This window comes from Psittacula echo (genome assembly GCF_963264785.1).
Source record: "Psittacula echo genome assembly, chromosome: 2".
Taxonomy (NCBI): Eukaryota; Metazoa; Chordata; class Aves; order Psittaciformes; family Psittacidae; genus Psittacula; species Psittacula echo.
The window spans coordinates 105875022-105896725 of record NC_137737.1 but is presented as its reverse complement, the minus strand read 5'-3'; the positions used below and the strand labels follow the sequence as shown (position 1 = coordinate 105896725).

At 37.8% G+C, this 21704-nt stretch overlaps 1 protein-coding gene across 2 annotated transcripts in view; it reads left to right on the top strand.

Annotated features, from left to right (window-relative positions):
* GNAL (G protein subunit alpha L) overlaps window positions 1-21704 on the top strand; it is a gene marked incomplete at its 5' end in the record, with an annotated part of 192698 nt that overhangs the window by 117738 nt on the left and 53256 nt on the right. For both annotated transcript variants that reach the window (XM_080610384.1, XM_080610385.1), the window contains one exon: window positions 19935-20032. In XM_080610384.1, the coding sequence (XP_080466510.1) occupies window positions 19935-20032 (98 nt within the window). The remainder of the gene's footprint in view (window positions 1-19934; window positions 20033-21704) is intronic.

Below are 21704 nucleotides of genomic sequence, written 5' to 3'. Positions count from 1 at the left end.
TTGTTGCAAAATACTGTAGAAGTCACAAGACAGCATCAGTCAGGGCATTTTTATAATTGGTAGAGGGTCAGCTGTGGTGGTTGTAAATTCTTATCAAATGAATAAATTAGTTATTAATACTGGCCTTTTTTTCCTTCAAGTTTCAAAAGTGCCTCTTAAGAATGCTTGATTTCCTGTTAGGAATATTTATTTTATTTTTTTTTCTCATGTTCACATTATTTGGAATGCTTTGTTTCTCTCCAGACTCTCTCTTCTCCCTCTCCTCCCAGCTCTATAGTGGAATACAACTAATTTTAAAAAAGAATAAATAAATAAAAACCTCCCAACTATTCCTCATGTTAGACGAAGCTGCTTTTTAACAGTACATCGAGTAAAAACATGTGAAACTTGAGAAGCGTCTTGCTTGAGAGGTAGCGTTTTTAGGAGAGGGAGTTCCTCACCTGAGAAGGCCTGTAATTTTTTGTATCTTGACTGGAAGGTTGATCCTTTTGCTCAGGATTATACCTACATCTGCACCTCAATCTTCACTGTCATTGTATATCACCACCTTCCCATGCAGAGCTGCAGGACTTCTTGCCCTCAACTGTAGCACTGTGGCAGACCCCACCTGGTTTTCCACACCCTATGGTAGCACCACTGATCAATTTGTTACAGATGTACTTGCAGTCTCTGCATGGAGAGCATGTTGGTCAGCTCCTTGTCTCTCCCTGGTCCGTTTGCCTTTAGGCATCTCTAGTCCTGAGACAAGCCTGTGGAGCTGCAAGAGTTAGTACGAGTTGATAGTATAAACCTACTTGCTAGTTGGTACAAAAGATCTGTTAAATAACTACTCATAAGCTAGATCTCATCTGTATCATGGGAACTTTAGCAATATGAGAGAAATAAAATGTTTTGGAGGTTGAAATATGCCACCAGTTAAAATCTTCAGTGCTGCTTGATTCTTGAACCTAAATCTAAATGCATTCTTGAGAGAGCTTCAAAAATTTCTCCTTCATTGAAGGGGGAAATGTTGCATCTGATATAAATTGGAGTACAGTCATGTTCTCCAGGCAATGTCTCAAAAATTATCCATATGTAGATCTAGGAAGATTTTAAAGGGGGGAGGGGAGTGCGACACAACAGACCTCAGCAAAATCAGCCATTGTAGTGAGCATGTTCTCATCTTAGGTTCTTGTGCTGAAGTCAGATGCTTGTAAAGTTCTTGCTTTTCCTTCTGCTCTTCTTGTTGGTGGCTTCTCCTCTGGAAAGAAAGGAATCTTTCCCCCGCAGTGCCTTGTTTGCTGTTTTTCTTCTCTCTTTGTCACACATGCTACCTTTTTCCTCAAGTAGCCAAGGACAAGCTTCTCTTCACAGCTTCTACCCATTGTGTCCGGCAAAATCCCCAGTTAAGCAATCTTCCACTCCCCGGGATGCTTCAGTCAGGAAACCTGATCTGTCCTTGGCAATAGCTATTTATTTTTGGCCTAGTACTCTGCAGCTGAAGTGTTATGATTCTTTCATTAGCCTGTTGCCCGTAGTTTCAGTGGTTTGGTGAATCTGGCTCAAATATATAAAGGTTAATATAAAAAAACATTTCATAAGCAGAACTTGTTTTTCAAAATTATCTCCAAAACCCATTACTGCTACATTTGAAACTTGCTTAGGTGGTTTTTTAGGGTTATTGCATGGAAATTTTGCAGGCAAACTCCCATTCACTGTGTATTTTATATTTTTTCATAATTTATATGGCTATAATTGCCTTTTCAAATTTGAATGCTAAGTCTTTGTGGGAAAAATTCAATGCTGAGGCCTAGTAATCCAATTTAATGAAGTAACTATGGTTTGGTGATATTCTAGGGATGTTTTTGGTTTTATTTTTTTTTTTTTTTATCTAGAGCTAACTTTTCTTATTTCTTCTGGCCTCTCAAATACCTTACTGATTTTTCTAGTCCTTGACCTATATGTCTGTCTTCCAAACATCGTTGCATCTGCTGGAGGATCCTGTTGTACTCGTCTGGAGACGGTGCAGCTGTGGTGAGACACCATGTCAGTGTGAAAATTTCTCCCTATTGAAAAGCCAAAAATTTTGTGGTTTTGTTGGTGGGATTTTGAGTTTGGACAGGCTTTTTGTATTGGTTTTGGTTGGTTGATTTTAGAAACATATGTATTTTGCAGGCAGGGTTCAGGGGTTAGTTTGTCAGTGACACGGGACACTGCAGAAATATCCTCAATTCATACTTGTACTGTTCTTGAGTTGCAGTAAAATAGCATAAAATCCAGCAGTATACTTAACTTACTCATGGTGAACACACTAACAGGGACTTGTATAATTTCTGTCCAAAGAGTTGTCTAGCTTTTCAATCAAATCACCTCTATGACAGGCCTTTTCAGTAGTGTATTGTACTTCTGGCAACATCATTTGCTTATTAGAGTTTGGTATTTACATTAAATGCTGAAATAGATGTGGTGTTACAAAAAAACCATTTTTTAAAAATCCTGATGGTGTGATAAATTCATAGAGTGCATGGTCCAAACTGTTCAGAAAAAGAAAAAGTAAGATGGAGCACTGGAATTGATTACTCTAGTAGAACATTTATTAGTTTTCAGCTAACTGATAGAATAGTTAATAAAATGGATAGCAATACACTGGTTTTCCCTATTTAACATTTTTTTTCAGTGATCCAGATAACAGTAAGGCTGCTTATTAAAAAAAACCCAAATGCCTCAGAGAAAATAAAACTCAAGGAAAAAAGGTAGAAGCATGCTATATCTCTTTCAGCAAAGAATTAAGTTATATGCTGGCAAAGACACATTAGGACTCAGTAATGTACTTTCCATGGCTCTCGGAGTGATTTAGGCAAGATACAAAATCCCAGATAAATTTAGCCATCCGAAAAGTCAGTGTAATGATTTAGCATAAAACTGTGACATGCTTCAGTTGCAACTGAAATACTTTGTGACCTGTGCCTAAGAGTCACTTTGGAAGTAACACGAGTTTTTCTTACTGTTTATACTTAGTAAAAGCTATAGGAAAGAGTTTTCCACGGGATATCAGTCTAGAACTTACTACTTAAATAACCTACTAAAATAGATATTTTTTTTTTCATACATCCTAAGAAGTCCAAGTTGTTTTGTAAAGCCAAAGGGAATGGGATCAGTTGACCCATTATTTAGTGCTGTATTTGATTTATCTCTGTTAAAGGTTTCAACTCTAAATCAAGTAAAACATAGTCTGTTCATGTGCATCAAGTTGTGTTTTCCTTGGGCCCTGTCAGTGCCCAGACCAAGGCTGGACACCCCATCCCTGTGGTGTCCCCATCTCTTTCTACTTCTTACGCTGACCCCAGCTTGAGGCTCCCGCCCCAACACTAAGGCAGGTGGTGAGGTTGCCTCTGCAGATGCTGCCTCTTCAGGGGCAGTGGCCCTTGGAACGGGGTGGCAAGCATTTTCAGGGGACTGCTCCATGTGGGCATTCACCCCATCAGGTAGGCACATGTTTCTGGGGAGTGACTGCCCTGTCATCTTCTTGGGCATCCCAATGGTTTGGCCTGACAGCGTGGGAGCCCCAAGTCAGGCAAGAGGTGCCTGGTTTGTTTTATGAGCCATTAGGGAAAAGTCAGTGCATGCATGAATGAAAGGACATACTTTTCTTCTAAGACTTTTAAGATGTTAGTGCTGACACTAAATACTCTGGCTGTGGAAGAACAGATTGGATGTCTATACAAAACAGGTGTGTTAACGATACATATACTGATTTTAAAAATGTTTTATTTCAGTTTGATTTTCATTTAGGTCTGATGAGAAGCAAATTAGGAAAGATGAGGGAAATGTTTTCGGATTTTGATACTTCGGTTTATCTGTTTTCTTAATGTTTTAAAAAAAGGACTTGAAGATGGATGTGAATACTTCTGTGTTTAATGACATGTAATCTAATGATACAGTCATACAGCAGCTGTTTTCTGTGAGGTATGTTAGATAATCTGTAGGTTTTCCAACTTAGTTCCTGGAAATTTTATCTTTCATTTTGCTAAGAACATTGTAAGTAGATCTTATTACAGTTGCTACATGGGAGTACAGTGAGATAGGGCAGTAAATTACATTTGGGAGTCACTAATGTGGCTATAAATCTGCAGACAGAAAATTTCAAAGCCAAAGGTTTGACACTGCATTTTAGAATACCAGATTTATACTACACTAAAGTACAGTAATTTCATATATACAGAAGGATGTTTTAATTGTTCTTAAAATTGCCATTGGAATGTTTTTATTTAAATTAGTGATCAAATACATAAAGTTCCTTAACATTTAAAAATTGGTAACTGTGGATTATGTTTGCAAAGAGATATATTTTCAGGACTAAAATTTAACAAGGACAAATTGTTTTTATATATGCATGTATAAACACAATATAGAAATATGAAATAAAAAATGTAATACGGAGAACTAATGAGGGAGCTTGATTGATGTCACCATTTCACTGAGACGTTTAATTACCATTTTCTTCTAGTCACAAGGAGCATGATATATGAAAATGTGATACCATCTCTCAAGATAAATTCGTATCTACTTTCCTTTGTATCTGTGTTGTTGGCTCAGGGTAGTATGTGTTCTGAGCAAAGGAGTTTTTCCACCGTCATAATCATGCTTTCTTTTTGCATGATGTAAATAAGCTATTAGAAGCTCGCTTCTATCAAATATTTTCATTCACACTAGGTTTCTGCTCTTACGTTGCTGGTATTTTGTAGGTATGAATTTCTCACACACCAATCAGGTGTAATTATTCTAGCAAGATTTTGTGATACACAGCGCACCTCTGCTTCCAAGAAAAAAAAAAGGAAAAAAAATGACAGTTTGGTTGGCTTGGTTTTTGTTTTTGTTTTGGGGATTTTTTTGTATATTGAAAACTCTATCCTTGTGGCTGTTGCCTAACAAAGATACTTATTTCATTTCAAAGATTGCATTTATTTAATGATACTCCACCAAACTTTTGCAGTCCTTTTTCTCTAAAAAAGATGAAGTTTTTTTGTTGCAGTTCTGTTGTCTACCATCTTTTTATGAACCTGATGCAATTTTTCTGTTGGAAATATTTAGTTCCTTCAAGTTCCTTGAAGCCAGTTGACAGGAGCCATTTAACATTTTTGATAAACTATGTTAAGTCAGTTCAGTTAGCCATCTAATCTTGAGCATTCATTTTAGAAAGAGCCTTTATAATTTATATAATTTAAATGTGGCAAATACAGAAGTATATATTCTGGCTGCCTGTTGCTTTCCAAAAAAATGAAGCGTCTTTTGAATCCTTTTGAAATAATTTTGAATTATTTCAGTAGAAGCAGGTATGTTTATCTTGTTTATCTTGGCACTTGCTTCTAAAGGGAAAACTACTTTCGCTATTCTCTTGATAATAGGTATCCCTTCGTTTACCATTAGGAGTGTATCTAGTAATGAACCAGACAGTAATTGTGTGTTAAGGGACTATCAGCATTGACTTGTAATTTACAGATGTATAATAAACAGATATAATCATAGATCAGTTATTGACAATGGATGATTGTTTGTTTATGCTATTTTAAGGTTTCCTTGAACACCTACATTTTATTTTTGTGTGCTGCATTATATAGCTATTACTGATCAGCTGGGGCAGTATAATTGCCCTCTTCTTTCTACTAGGAATGTAGAAATAAGGTATTGATAGGTATCCACACAGTCACCATCAACAGAAGTTTAAGACTGCTGTTGGACTAAAATGCTGGTTTTGCTAAGATAGGGTTTGGTCTGCTCACGCTGTGTTGAGAAGACAGTTCTACCAACCCACTCAACAAGAGTGAATGACAATACTTTTCCAGTGCCTGTTTTTTGAGATGTTGCTCTGAAGGACACAGCAGAGTACAAAACTGTCCTGAAAATAAGTGGCAATAACTATCTTTCCTTGAGAAGAAATCGGGGAGGAATCAGGCAGGAATCAGGCCCCCTGCTTCCTTCTAGTATTTGTATTAGGCTTGACTCAGCACTACCGTTTAGGCTTCAGCCTATTCCAAAATTGAGTCAGTACTTGAAAAGCCTGGCTGCATCTGTGACGTGTAAAGGTGCTGAGGGCTATCGGAGCCTTGCATAAGAGTTACAGTTTACGTACTTCAATACTAAAATCATCAGAAGGTTCAAGTTAACATCAAGGTCCTATTGGACTGGGTGCCTGAGAATGCAAAAGCAAAATACCGTCTAGCCCTGCTGAGATTTGCTGCAGGTCTGCAGTCTTCATGTGCTCAGTGCCATCACTGAACGGCAGAGCTAAATACTAGACTACATGGGTAAACATTAAGAAACTAGAAATTGCACAAATACAGTGCATTAAAGATCCAGTTAATTAAAATACTTGCCTATTCTTGATGAGATTTCAAGATGGTTTCTAAAAAGGCGATGAATGTGTTAGAGAATTAACTTGTATTTTTACAATGATTTCTGAGTGACAAAAATCATAGTTTATATAGGGGGTGTGGGTGTCCTTTGGTTTCTAACAAAAAAGTCACAAAACTTCATTATGTGGATCATCATTTTAATGTGAAGATAATTCTGCTCTTTATCCACATTTTCTTATAGTTTCTTGTAAAGAAACCTGTGTGAAAAATTAGCACTCTAACAAAACGATAATAGGCAAACGGGTTTATTATTTATTTCCTGGCTTAAGTGCAGCATAAATAGTTTCAAAGTGTGATTTTGTATAAAGCAAATCCTGAAAACTAAGTTTTAAAGTGAATTTCCTCATCTTACAAATGGAATCTGTCATGAGGTTATCTGTGTAAATAGCTTAAAAATGTATATCCATTGTTTGTTTAATTAGATTATATTGCATTCAAAATAAAACTTGATCTATAAAAGGTAGATAAGAAAGTCATAACTCAAAAACAGCAACAACTGTATATGAGGAAAGCACATATGTTTAACTAGATGTGTCATACACCCAGTGTGACTGATCGAAGAACTGGTTCTCCAAGTCAATACCTGTTTGTTTTTTTCCTGGAAATAAAACAGCTTTTCCTTTTTATAGTTAAAAAATTATTGTTCACTTTAAATTTAGATATTTTCCAGATATATTGAACTATTTAATAGCGTGTTACAGTTTGGGCTTGATATAACTGATAAAGAATTTCACTTCTGGTATTTACATATATTTTCTGGTTAAACTGCAGAAAAAGTCTTTGATGGAAATAATGAAGAAGACTCTTTCCCTCACTAGTGAAATGCATTTCAGCTTGGAAAATGAAATCTCTTTCAGTCATTCACAGAAAACGAGATCTGAAAAACCTGTCTGTGGAATGGAGTTTCTTCTAGAAATTTAGAGTTGCAGGAACAAGTTACTTCTCTATTTCATTTTGGAGTCTGTTGGTTATTGTAACAGAAGGGCAATAAAAGTCCTTTTCTGAATTGTCTTTGCATTGTTTTCAAGGCCTTACTCACAATTTACATGTACCTATCTGAGGTTTTCTCTCCAGATCTGATTGAATTAAGTTAGTTCATATTTCTCTTCTGCCAGGTATAACATCCAGTAGCTCATTTTTGTTCATGTACAACCAGCCATCTTGTGTGGAGGTTGCTGCTAGCCTTGTGGTGGCTCTGGCAGGCTCTATGGCACGAGTAGTATCTCAAGGAAGATGGAAGGGAGGCTCTTTAGGGATTTGCATGGTGGTCTTGCCTCAGTTGCTGCGGGTTGAGTGGGTTCCACTGTCAATGACTTCAAACTCAGGAGTTCTGTGTTTTGCTTCAGTAGGCAACACTTCAGTTGGTGGCAGTTTGTTTTTAATTAATCCAAAGAAATGTATTTCCTACCATTTCTGAGATAAACAAGAATAATTTCATTCTGTTTAAGGAGCTCTGGCAATATTTCCCTTTTAAACTGAGGGAATTACCTGGGTTTATTATTTCACTCATTTCAATTGTTTTATCTCATGTCTCTGATTTAGCATCATGTATTAAGATTCATTAACAGTTATTTAGCAGTCACAAGACACTAATCATCTGTTTACAATATTGATCAGCAGCTCTCATGTTAGATTACATTTGAAGTGAGAAGTAATCCTACAGAGATTAGTAAATAAAAGACTGGGAAAAAAGGGAAGAAGCTAGTTTAGGCTATGTAAAGTAGTTTTTTCAGGTACCCTGGAAATGTTTGCATCCCAGTAAGTTGGACCCCTTTAACAACTTCCAGCTCTGAAATTCCAGCAGAATTTCCCATCCACAAGTCGTTCATTGTCTCAGGTCATCTTTATTCATAAATACAGAGATTTCTGTTCCTACAAATACAGATTTCTTTTGACTTCTAGGCTGTTTCTGAGTTGCAAGAATATTTATGGGCTAATAAAAAACACTTAGGTTCTGATGCCTCAATAGTTTCATTTGTTGTTGTATATACATTCTTTCTGTATTACACTTAATAGTATATTATTACCTCAGTTCTTAAAAATTATGTGCTTTGCTGAATGGAAATTAGGAACTAAACACTAGGAATTAAAATCTTACTTTTCTGAAATCACTAGCTAAATTTCTTCTGAATTAGAAAAGGTTGATTTCTGGGGCTCATCAGCACTAAATTCATGGGAGCTGGCTTGAAGATAGTTGAAAATTATATAAAATGTGTCTAAGATTTACTTAATAATTTCTGTTACTTTTCAGAGCTTTACTAAGACACCTGAGTCTTACTGAATAATAAGGTAGAGTAGTTCTGCATCTGTAAAAGCTGTGAGCATATGCCTTCAAGCGATGGGGTTCCTTTAAAGTATATTACTTTCAGATAGTAAAATTACTAGCTCCTGCAGTCATATCCACAGTCTTTTCCCAGAATAGCTCTTAAAGGCAACAGCCGTCAGAGAGAAGAGACACAAAGTTTTTCGTTTGGCATCCTTATTCATATACCTGTATCTACATTCATGTTTGTTAATGTCCAAAGATTTGTTTGCTGAAACTCCATTTAGTTTAGTCACAGAGATACAATAAAGACTTGTATTTCCTTTTCCTGATATTATGAATATTTCAGAATGAGTAAAATACTGTGTTGAAGCTAGTCCAGTTTTTGCACATGGATGAGGACAGGAAAAAGTGTCAAAGAAGAGAGATAAAGTTGAGGAATTTAGATAAAACTTGTGCAGAGGAGTAGGAGGCTAAATAGATCTGGCAGCAGCAGGCTGACTTTTCCATTACTTTCCAATTTAATTATGAGAGTTGCTTAAGTTGTGGATGCTGCCTGTTAGTCACGTGGTGTTGCCAGCATTTATTTCCGAATCAAATCTATAAAAGGAAATGATAGTTCTGTGTCCTTGCAAACCACTTGTCTGGTAGGAAGTCACTTACAAATAATAAAGTGCGTACTACAGCATTAAATAGTTCCTTGATGTATGACCTTCAAAACTGATTTGAGGAAAACGGTTGAAGCTATGAATAGTAAAAGCTTCTCATACTGAAAGAATTATAAGCTGTAGGCTTGTGTTTTTTCAGCTCACTCAATGGTTGTCTTCACTGTAAATCTGTATTTGCAGAAGCAGCAGGGGTTGGTTCCCTATGGGCAGTGGCAGGACAGCTGCCTGGGGACGAGAAGAGCTGCCTCCCTCCACTTTATACTGCACCAGACTAGCTTCACTGGGGGTATCCACACCATCTGAATAATGAAAACAAAGGCAGTCTTGTAATAAGAAGGGCTGAGAGCACCACAGGAGTAACTTACATAGGGGGGGTCAGGTTCTCATTGTGAAAAGGTGACAAAGTGCACTTTAGCTTTCTATCTTCAAAGCAGTGGGCAAGAATTAACTGCATGATTTTCACAGCTCAAGGAAATAATAATCCAACAGAGGATCTCATTTTTTTTTTTTTGGTACTGATTCGTGCCAAAGTGCATTGTAGCATGGAAAAAGATGACTGCCTTGCTATACAGCTAATAAAAATATGATCTGATACAGTGCTATTCAGGATTTAAATCACTAGGGGATTCAGATCCAACTCTGCCATATTACAGCATGTAAGTTATTATTATTGGCTTGTGTTTTGAGGGAAAAAAAAACCTTCTTGGTAATATTACTGCTGTGAAATGCCTGAAGTTTCCCAGTTTATAATACCTGCCTTATAGCAGTACTTCTCACTTCCATAACAGTCCCTCCATCAAGGATTGTAGAGGGGTTTGTACATATTCACTGGCTGGATGTTACATTGACTTCTAAGAAAATGAAGTATGATGTTTGTCACAGGAGGCCAGGATTTAAATGATTGCAGAACAAGAAGGAACAACAAAACTGCTGTGAGTTGATTTGCCATCCTCTACTCTGAATGGATTCTGCTCTGTCTGGTCTTACCTAATTAGATAAAGATTCAAATTTTCACATACAGAATCTATACACTTTTGCAGTGCCATTATTGCTCTTAATAAATAGCAAGCAAACATCTCCCAGTACAGGTGACATGTGGGTTATGTGTTTTTCAGTGCTTTATGGGTTATGTGTATTATGAAGACAAGTGCGAAATCAGCATCTTGATTAGAGTGCTAAAGCTCCCACTACCAGCTTTTGTAATGTCATGACAGATTTCTGATTCTTCCATGTGGTCAGTACCATTAAGTTTTGCACGTTCAGCAGCTGCAGATTTATCTCAAGCTTTGTTATCATCTGTTGTCCACAAAAAAAATCTCCTTGAGGGACTTATAACAATACTTACCTTTTTCTCGTCGTAAGTGCTGCAGAAATGCAACGGGCAGCAATGTTGCAGAATTGTGTAACACACCTGTAATATCACAAATACTTTGAGAGGGTTTTCCTTTATTTAAAAAAGAAGAGCTTTATATGCATTCCGGAATTGTTCCTGCCATAGACAAAACCAAAGTATCTTCAAGGAAAAGACTGTGCATGAGCTTTACATCCTCGGCACAACATCGTTTTTAGGCACTCCGTATACTAAGTAATTTGCCTGAATAATTTCTCCTGCTTTCCTTAGTAGAGAGCTTGATGGCCTCCTCAAAATAGCAGGTAGGCAGCAGCATTCAAGGATTTGTCGTGGCATGACTGAAAGTTGAAATACACAATTAACATGGAAACTGGAAGGATTTTGTTTTAAGTATGATAAAAGCTTCATTGTCTAGCTTGGGGAAAAAAAATAAGCGCCACTATTTAATAAGTATTGAAGAAAAAACATGGAACCGTGCTTTATCTTCAAAGCCTATCCTATCCACAGTGCCAGCCGCAAAACACTGTGGAAGCACAAAATCATGGGTTTATTTCTGGTTTTGCTAGTATGATCTAAAGAATTTTCAGACCTTTTCTTAGTGTTTGTCACATATGAGTTTGAAAAATATATTAATATATTTCTCAGACTTTTTTGATCAGTTTTGTGGTCTACAAAAGTGAACTTGTTGATTTCTATAAAATAAGTTGGCAGATGGAACATGTTTTTAGCAGGCAGAAATAGAACTGCTAAGGCAATCAGGCTGATAACTGTACACACTTCTTGGAAATGTAGTATAGAGTAAAAGCTTAAAAGTCAAGTCACAAAAATAGTTCAAGTAAGGGAAGTAGAATGTACTGTGCTGGTTGCACTCCTGGTTTTTTAACATTGTCAACAAGCTCCACAATTCATATGCTTTATGTATCTGTGGTGGCTTGTGGTAGCTAGGTGAAAATGGTGCTTTTATACCTTTATAAATGCTGTTTGTTTCCCGAGCTTCTTCCCTTACACCTCCAAGTTGAGTAAGATTCTCCTAGGAGTTAATAAACTTTTTTTCGCTTTTGCTTTTGCTTTCTTGGAACATAAGATGCCCCAACACAAGTGTGTTCTGTGAAGATGGTATTTACCATCCACACATGTTTGGTTCTAATGAACTGGGGTCATGCTTAGTGCAGACTGATCGTGCTTCAAGGCTTTTGCCTCCAGCCTAAAAAAAAAGGCGAAACAAGTCCAATGAACAGGAAGAGATGATAGATTGGATGCATTATTCTGCAACTCTCTTTGATGGATCCAAAGTTAGGTTTTGGAGGAAGGTTAGGGGCCAAACTGCTGCTTTGCCTATCAGAATGAGTCACTAACTAGCAGAGTAATTGCATTGATTATTGCACACCCACGAATTTCAACAGAAAATACCTTGCGGGGGGCGGAGGTTTTATTTTTCCTAAAGGTTTATCTATAATTAATCTACCATAAGTGCCGGTGCTTTAGTAACATGTGAACCCTACTCTTAAGTGTGGTCCTTGAGTGCCAGTTGACCACTCCTACAAGGTTTCCATGTTTCTCGTGATCTTGCTTCAGTGATAATGAAGGTTTTGACACCACTGCTGTTGAAGAAATTCGAGTCATGTATTCTGCTTTTGTTTTTCAATTGTAACTTTGTTTGCCTGTCTTTGTTGCGGGCATTAGGAGTTTAAGCAGCTGCATTTTGTATACCTACAGCAAAAAGTTCCCTTGTTAGGCAGAACATTTCATAGAGGATTAAGAAGTGAAGCTGGCTGAGCCATAGGGGACACTTTTGTGTTATAAACAAGAGGCTCATTATCAAGAGACTGTACTTGTTTGTGGAAGAGGTAACTGAGCAGGCTTCTTTCTCTCTTGAGTGTCTGACCTGGTACCTCACCCCATAATTTCTGCATTAAGTCCATTTAAAAAATTTTGCTCCTGCAGCTGACAGTTGCATTTGATAGATTTTTGGGGGTGAAGAGTACTTCTAATAGAAAATGAGTTGCTACATTTGGTGCAAGCCAGGCAGTAGTAATGGAGGCACTGGGGCAAATTGTTGCTTATGATCCATTTTGGGTTTCTTGTAACATCAGTTTACAGCGGCCTCAATTAAACACTGGGTTAAGATTTAAGTTTAAAGGCAGGCCCTGAAAATTAACATTGCTGGTGCAGCACCTTTGTAATTATACAGCTTTGTAGATTTTTCTTTTTCTGTAAGGCCTTGAGTCTTGAATTGCAGAGAAAAGCCCAAGCAATGGGAAATAAATACTGTACCAAAAAATGACAGTAGAGGGTTGGTTGTTTGACTTAAATTCATCTCCCTACTGCCTACTTGATTTGTTGCATGGTGTAAAAGTACCTTATCTTAATTCTCATCATTCACCCTGAAGCCCCAAGAATTACTCTGTTGAGTTTATTCACCCAGCAAGTTTGCATTATCACTTGTGTTATACATTATTTGTAGTATTGCCATACATTCTTAAAACAAAAATTAGATTATTTATTCTTTGCTACATACTAAAAAAATCTTAGCTTAGCTGGATTATATTATGTTGAGCTACCATATGTATCTTAGAGAAGGATAATTGTATGTGATTTAAAGGCTTAGAGAGATTAAGAAACTACTATATTTAGCAGTACCATCCCATTTAGAGATTCTTATATAGGGTAAGCATGATGGTGGACCATAGAAATACACTGTGTCAGTAGCCTGTATGGGGAAAAGTGGTTTTTTTCCTTTGACCAGATTTGTAGCTCTCTAATGATTCTATTAGTCGTTATGTTTAAAAACATAGATTTTTCTCTGTTGGATTTCCCTTCCTTCTTAGCAATTATGTTGTAAAGAAAGTTAAATTTCAAACAGAACCCAGTCACAACAGCAATGTTGGGTAAGTTTGTTTCTGATTCCAAATGCACAAGTCTTGAGTTAATAAAGAAATTAATATCAAGAAAAAGAATAGAAACAAACAAACCAACCCATAATGGTTACAGGAGTCTGAATATCCAAGAACTGTTTGCAGTGAGTAGACTGTAGAGGCTTGCAAGAGAGTCCTGGAGTTGCAAAAGTAGCTTTTGCTTTATCCTGTTAAATTCCAGGTTTTACTTGGCTGAAATACAAACATTTTTAAAATTGCCATTCTGCTGTTACTTTACATGGCTTATACTACAAAACCCAACAGAACACAGATAGGCTAATCGGATTTGTGGCATCTGTTGCAGCCAGTGCAGCAGCAGCCCCAGCCCCCCGCGCCCCCAGCAGCTGCAAAGCTGCTGGAGCATGCGGGGACAGCTCGCCTGAGCTTCCCTTTGCCTTCCCCAGGCACCATATAGAGAAAGGATTCCTCACAGCTCTCCAGGAAGTGGAGAAAGTGCTAGGTTAGAGTCCTTCCTCCTAGTCATCTCTTCCAGACCATGTTGCTGCCCATCCTCTCCCGTAACAGCACAGCATCCTGCTGCTTGCTGTTGCTGCCACACTCAGCAGCTTGGGCTGCAGGCTGATGGATCTGGTTCCATTTCAACCTCAGATGTGGTACACAGAAAAGGATGCTTGAAAGGATATTGTTTGAATTGCAGAGTCAAACATGTCACATTTAGAAAACCCTAAAGACAGTTTGCCTATGCACCCTTAATTTGACTCCACTGGGTGCCATCTTTGTAGTATTGCCATGAGGTAATGACCCATCAGTTTTCACTCTTCTGTTCTGCAGAACTTTTCCATGATTGAGTGGATGGGAGACAAGCACTGCCTATATGCCCCTGCTTGTGCATTGGGAAGTACAAGGGGGGTACGTACCTCCCTTCCTGTATGAATTCTGTGGATCATCTTGTGCTGCAGTCGTTGAGTCTTTGTGAGATATTAGGGGGGGAATTTTAATGCATTGCCTGATTTTACTTTCTGTTTGGTTAAGTACGTGAGAGAAGAAGTAGTAACTTAAATTCAGAATAGAAGTGATGACTTCATTTCACACCCAGAGTGGTAGAACTATGAAAATGTGTAACGTTTGCCACTTCCTTAAATGATTGTAAGAAATTGCCTTACAGTCCTGAAGCTTAAGACAGTAAGAGCATGAATTTTAGCTCGAGGGAGATCAGTCTAATTTCACATTGATCTAAGCAGCTGTTTCCAGGTTTACATAATTAAGAAAAGAAATATATGGAATAGAAAATACAGTGCAGTCTTCCACATCCCAGTTTCTGGGAGACTGAAAGGTGACATCAGGATAGCTATTGAATATATGCTCCATCTGGAAGGAAGACAAAAAGGAATCTTAATAGAATAAAAATTGTGTTCCTGACCTAATATGAGCTTCCTTGGTTTGTACAGCAATTAGATGAAAAGTTCTATTTCCAAAGTATATAAAGATTTGTTCATTGTTTAATCATCACTAATATTTATTCCCAATTTAGGCAGCTGAAAAGTGAAACAAGTCCATTTTTTAGCTACTTGAAAATTTTTTGTAAGAGGTTTCTAAGGTAACCTAACAATAAATAAGTTTATTTCTAAACTAAGGAAAACAGAATTTCAAGAACATGCTGTAACTTCTAGTAGGACAAAGTTTAAAAACTGTGCTTTGCTGTTTTCATAGAATCATAGAATAGTTAGGGTTGGAAAGGACCTTAAGATCATCTAGTTCCAGCCCCCCTGCCGTGGGCAGGAACGCCTCACACTAAACCATGTCACCCAAGGCTCTGTCCAACCTGGCCTTGGACACTGCCAGGGATGGAGCATTCACAACTTCCTTGGGCAACCCATTCCAGTGCCCCACCACCCTTACAGTAAAGAATTCTTCCTTCTATCCAATCTAAACTTCCCCTGTTTAAGTTTGAACCCGTTACCCCTTGTCCTATCACTACAGTCCCTAATGAATAGTCCCTCCCCAGCATCCTTACAGGCCCCCTTCAGATACTGGAAGGCTGCTATGAGGTCTCCACGCAGCCTTCTCTTCTCCAAGCTGAACAGCTCCAACTTTCTTATCCTGTCTTCATACAGGAGAGACTTAACTGTAGTGCGTTTGTTATCTGTATTGGTTTCTTGGAATGTTTTATAGAGGAATACATTCCCTCTTTTTTTTCTAACCTAAAAATTACCTTGGAATAGGTGAGTAAAGATATTTCTACAAGACCTTCTTAAACTATAGTAAAAATAAATACTGTTTACATCAGTGATATCAGATCAGAGTTATTTCTACATTTATGTGTATCTTAACTTATTTTGTTCTGGGGGGGTGGGGAAAGGAATCATAACCTGCTTATATCACAGTATTTGAGAGTTTGTGTGTTGCATCTTCTTTTTGATCACATCAAAATTTTGGCATTGTATGGTCTAATGATTGCTATAAATTCTTAGGTGACTGGTGTAAATTAATGTGTGTAAAGTAAAAAGTACCTGTAGTTAATGAGACCTGTAAATCATGAGATCTGAGGTATCATCATTTACTTTTCTATTGCTCTAATTAAATACAACATAAATATATATTAATGGTTTTATTTTGTATGTATATTAATAAGTGCAACTATTTGTTTGCCTCTGTCCCTAAGGAAGAGTTTGGATGCTGTTGGATGAAACAGCACTGGTTTGTTTGGTGTTCATAGATGTGTCATGATGTAGGTGCTTCTCTGCTTTCAGGCACAGTACATGATTCCTGGTTCTCTTCAGTATACTAAATATTTTCAGTAGACTTTGGTGACTTCGATCTGACAGAGGTCAGCTGCATGTGCTTGTAAATCAAACACATCAGATGTCCCTAGTGATTTTCCATGTTCCTGTTTTCTCCCATCCCAGTTAAGGTTTAAAGGACCTGGCTTATGACTTTAAGAACTTCTGAATAGCCACTTCCCAGAAGTCAGACCCATAAGAAAATCTGAGTTTGGCCATCTCAAAATGTAAGCTGCTAGTGTCACAACTTATTCTTAAAACCTAATTTGTGTTGTACTGACCAAAAGTAATGTTTTGTATGTAGTTCCCCAGCCCACAGAAGCATTAACTAAAAAAAGTTCTAGTCCATCTTTATAAGCTGGAGCAAATCTGAATTCTTTATTCTTTGAATTATATTGTCTCTTCCCTACAACAAGCATTGCTATATGTGGCTGCCCCCCCCAGGATACTGCAGCTCTGAAAGCAGGTAATTTAGGTGGGGCTTAGCCCAAAGTCCACACCTTCATTAGCTCACTGGTGCCTGCTTGCCAACGAGGTGACCATGACGTAGCCATGGGGGGAGGAATAGATGACAAACATTGGGGTCTATAGAAACAAGTAATGGGAATTGTCCATCTGGAAGCGGATGCTGGAAACTTGTTAGGCAAAAAGGGCTTAGTTGCAAAGGTTGAAGCTGATGTGGTGACTGCTATCTGAATGTTGTCCTGCAATGCAGGATAGGTTGGGATCTAGACATATTTGCCGTGTGTGAGCAGGATCCTCCTATGTGCTTAACTGTGTGCAGCGGGAGTCTTCATCAGCTCATGATAAAAAACACTGAAGAACTTAGAACAGATGTGAAAGGGGTTAAAAACAAGTGTGAAAAGTTGGATTGTGATACTTGGTATCTTGAAATGAAGCAGGATTTTTCTGGAAGGCTTTAGTCACCTGGGAAAGAAGGATCGGGTAGCTGTGTGGGAGGCAATTTGCAGGCAAGTGTACTCCTCTGCAGTAGATCGGTACATTTTAATGAGGTAAGTATACTTGCTTCATTTTATAGGATTTGCTTTGGACCAGAAGTCTGGAAGTCATTTTAAATAGACTGCTTTGAGATATAATGGTCAGGTGGAGCTATTTGAAGCATGTATTATGGAAACCCTGTATTAACAATATATTTGTAGGGTCTCAGAAGCTGAGCTGAAAGGATTGGCTCTTTTCCAGAAGAGATTTTTAAAAGTAAATAAAGCTCATATGGAGGATGTAAAAACAGAAGTGATGTTAGAAACTACTGTAGCTCTGCAGTTTTATTTATTTATTGTTTATCTACATCCGCAGCTACCTCTCAATCCATCCCACCCTGCAGAAAAGGATGCTTTCATGCTGACATCCTTCTCTTCCCATCCCCTTCCCATAGGCTGTGTGTGTCTGAATGGGGCCATTTTTTAGATGTAGGTTCCCCTCTAAGATGGCTTTCCAGTGGGTGGGAATTTCCACCCACCATTGGTGAGGAGGGGAAGGCAGCCGCACTGTACTCAGCACCTGAACCTGCAGCAGCAAGCACCTGCAGAAGGGACAGCTGAGGTTGTACGCTGCTGTCCATTGAAGGGGATGGGAAAGCTGGGTCCTTTTGCCACAGGACACTGACACTTATCCAGAGCTCGCTCTTTTTATTGAAAAGTCAATGACTTTCTTTGCACAAAAGATGGCAGCAAGTGAGATGCATTCAGCTGATGCCTTAAGTATCAATCAAGCATAAGCTTCAAGTCTGAGGAATGTTCCATGTTTTTTAGTATTTATCATTTTGGCTTTTCCAAAAGTTCTTTTTCTTGTAGTCATGCTCTTTGTTATACGTATCCATTTTCTCCTTCTGCTTATTTAGTTTGATATCTTGTCCTTTCTTGAGCCTGTTTTTGCTTTCCTTCTGATGTAGGAACAGAGTTTGTAATAGCCGTAGCATAACTTCAGAAGGTGGATCTGCAGTGTTTTAAACAATCATTACATAAGTCGTTAAAATAACAAAGGCAAAATAAACATGTCCTCGTGAGGGTGAAGAAATACATTCCAAGGCAGTATAAGCATCTGCCAATCTAGTGTTGCTTCCTCTCTTCTTCCAAGACTTTCTGTGAAGGTTTTTCGTGCCTGCTTTAACATCAGCTTTTCTCTGAAGTTTTGAAAACTCCTTAAAGAATGATGTTTTCTCTTTCCATTGTGCACAGTATGGTTAAAAAGAAAAAAGCATTTCTGAGGTGATTCAGGGCCTCTGTAGCCATGTTCAAAGCATAACTAAATAATTTGCAGTATGAGCTTGTTCTGAAAATCTTGTCTTGCGTTTTGCTTCTCCCTGAGAAGGTCACCAGCAGGTCACAGGCTGAGGAACAGATTGTCACCTTCAGGGTCACCTCACAGGGCTGGCGTGCAAGGTTGGGAAACCCATACAGAGTAAAAGTGAACTCACTGTGCTGCTGAGATCTCTTGCTACAAACTGTGTGTTTTGAGAGTTTTTAATCCTGAAAAGGTGTTGGGAGGGACTGGCAAACAATTTCAGAAAGTTTCAGAATTCAGATATTTACACAACATCTTGACAGGTTTATGAAGTGAATAGTGGTAGAACACCCATGGTATGCAGAACTGAAGGACTCTGATGATTAGGTAGCAGTACTGAGGTGTTAAGAGATTACAAAGAACTTCTGTGTTTAAGTTGATGTACTACTTTAACAATTCGGTTTGCGAGAGGAAAGAGCCATATAATAAAGGAAATAGTAATTTGTCTAACGATTCTTCATTAGATTTTAGAAAGTAGTAGCTGGAAAAACTCTGTTACAGTTTGACTTATGAGCAAGGATAAAACGTAAAATGGACTCCTAGCTTTAAAACAAGCTGGAGTGTGTGAGGCTCTACAGCAGGGGCTGGAGGAGCAAAAGAGCTGGCAGGCAGGATATGTGAGTGTTCTTTACAGTAGACTATGGCTTCACCATCACCAAGGACAGCTTTGAGTCCTCTTTCAAATGCCGAAATAAGCTTGCTGGCAGATATTTTTGGATTGGGTTGCCTGGGATAGCTGCTAGGAAAAGCACATTGTGCCAGGTGGCTGCTTGGAGGAAGCGGAGTTGAGCAGAGACTCTGAAAGTCTTGCAATCACATTATTATATTGCATGAGAAAATACCAAGCAGCGGAAAATTGTGTTTTCCAGGAAAAACTACATAATCTTTTTAAAGTTACAGACTGGTTCTTTCTCAGGGAAGCTAATGTTTATAAGTTGAGCAGCTTTATGCACCTCTTGGCCTTTTCCATGACAGAAGGGTAGATCCAGTTAAAAAAACAAGTGAATGTGCTTCTAGGTAATATTTGTACTTAAGAGTGAATTTTATCTATGAACTGGCATGAATTTTGAAGATGGTCTTCATTACATATCATGTAAGGGAAACTGTCAGCAGTCATATGTTAAGTATATATATTTTACTGCAGTTTTGCTAATAAATGTTTAGTGCTTTAATAATAATAGGTTTAATCTATCATTACACGAAACTGTAAAGCATGAAGGTTGGGGGGAAGGAGCAACACATATAAATTGGGATTGAAAAGATTGAAAAATTATTTCTTATTTGTTGCTTTTCTGATTTTCAGGAATTCTTCGAACATGCAAAAAAGCTTTGGGATGATGAAGGTGTAAAAGCATGCTTCGAGAGGTCAAACGAATATCAACTGATTGACTGTGCACAGTAGTAAGTATTTCTTCTTATGGAATTTATAGCCAAGAATATAATAATTTATAACAAGTTAGAAAACAATAAGCAGTATTTTATTAAAGATAGTAGTACCTTTGGTATTCCCTTCTTCATATATATCACGTGAAGTGGTACATGGGTGCATAATACAGTCATAATCTTTAAACAGGTTCATCTGATTGGTAATGTTCTGAAAAGAGATGTGTAGTAGATTATGAAAGTGCAAATCATAAATAACACAGTACATTGATGAAAGTAGATTAGTCAGGAAATAGTCCATTAGCATGCCAGGGCTACAAAACTCAGCTGTCCTGAGTAATAACTCAGCTCTGAATTAGACTTTGACGAAAAATATACATTTCATGAGAACTGCTATTGCAAAAACGTATGCTTTTACAGTTGCTATGTGATTTAGGGTTTTCAGAGAACACACTCCAGTGTGTTATGATTTGTCTAATTGGCAGTGTGGTCAGCAGCGATGCCACAAGTCTGTTGTAGTGCTTGGTGTTTTGTTTTTCCATCCTCTCTGCTCTTGGTGCCAAAGCTGAAGGCAGAGGAAACAGGACATGTTGCTAAAGTACTTGTCACACTTCTGCCACTATGGTGGAATTTTGGTCCTGCGGTCATAATTTCTTTTCCCTCTTTCCAGACTATTTTTGGGAAAAAGAAAGATCCAGTAATGATTCATCAGCATATGGAAACAAGGGAAAATTACATACATCTAGGAAGGAACTTATTTGACCTCAGTGGAATGAATTTACCAAAATTTGGGCATTAGCTCATGGTCCAGAGTGACTAGAAATTAAAACACTGTACACGAAAAACTAGAAAGTTGTTCTAAATTGTGATCAGTGGGTTTCTCCTGTGCCCTTACCCACCATCATAGTACAGATCTAAGCTATGCTTGCTCAAAAGGCCAGGTTGACTATATATGGTGTCTGTTAATACAGTCAAATAAGACGTCAGACCAAGAAAATAGAATAATGACATGTATTTAAATTAAATGAATGTTAAACTAACTTACTTTACTGATCAAAAAAGGTTGATGTGTCTCATAGTCCTGCTTTGTAAAATGGTGCTGAAAGGACCAGGCAAAAAAAGAAAGACATTGAATTATAGTGTTAATGTTCCTGTGCTTTCCCTTAAAAAAATGGTGCCTGTCTACAGGCTTTGACAAGGAGAAGAATGTTAAGTCTCATGTTATGTCCAAAACACAAATGGGGAAAAAATCAATCTAGAATGAAATCCACTGTCCTGAAACTAAAGCCTACTACCTTTTTTCCTAAAACCTTAAAGGAAGATTGTTGGGGTATTTTTTACATATCTTTCCTTCATATCTTTTAACTGGCTTGCTTTGTCTTTATTCTGAGATTATTTATTGTAATAGTAAATACAATGCTTGCAGAATTCTTCACCTTCAAGACATTTTATGAAATAGCATTTGATAGTTTAATATCCCTTGAGTGTAGCTGTGTTTTCCGTTTCATGGTTTAACTGAAAATGTAACAGCTAAGTGACTTAACCCACATCTACAAGCCTTCAGTCTTAGAGCAGAGACTTGAAACTTGGGAACAGCTGTACCATTGATCTGATCCAACAGGCTTTTTCTCACAGGTATTGATGTTTTAAAACAGTGAAGTGCAATTTTAACAGAAAAAAGATGATGAAA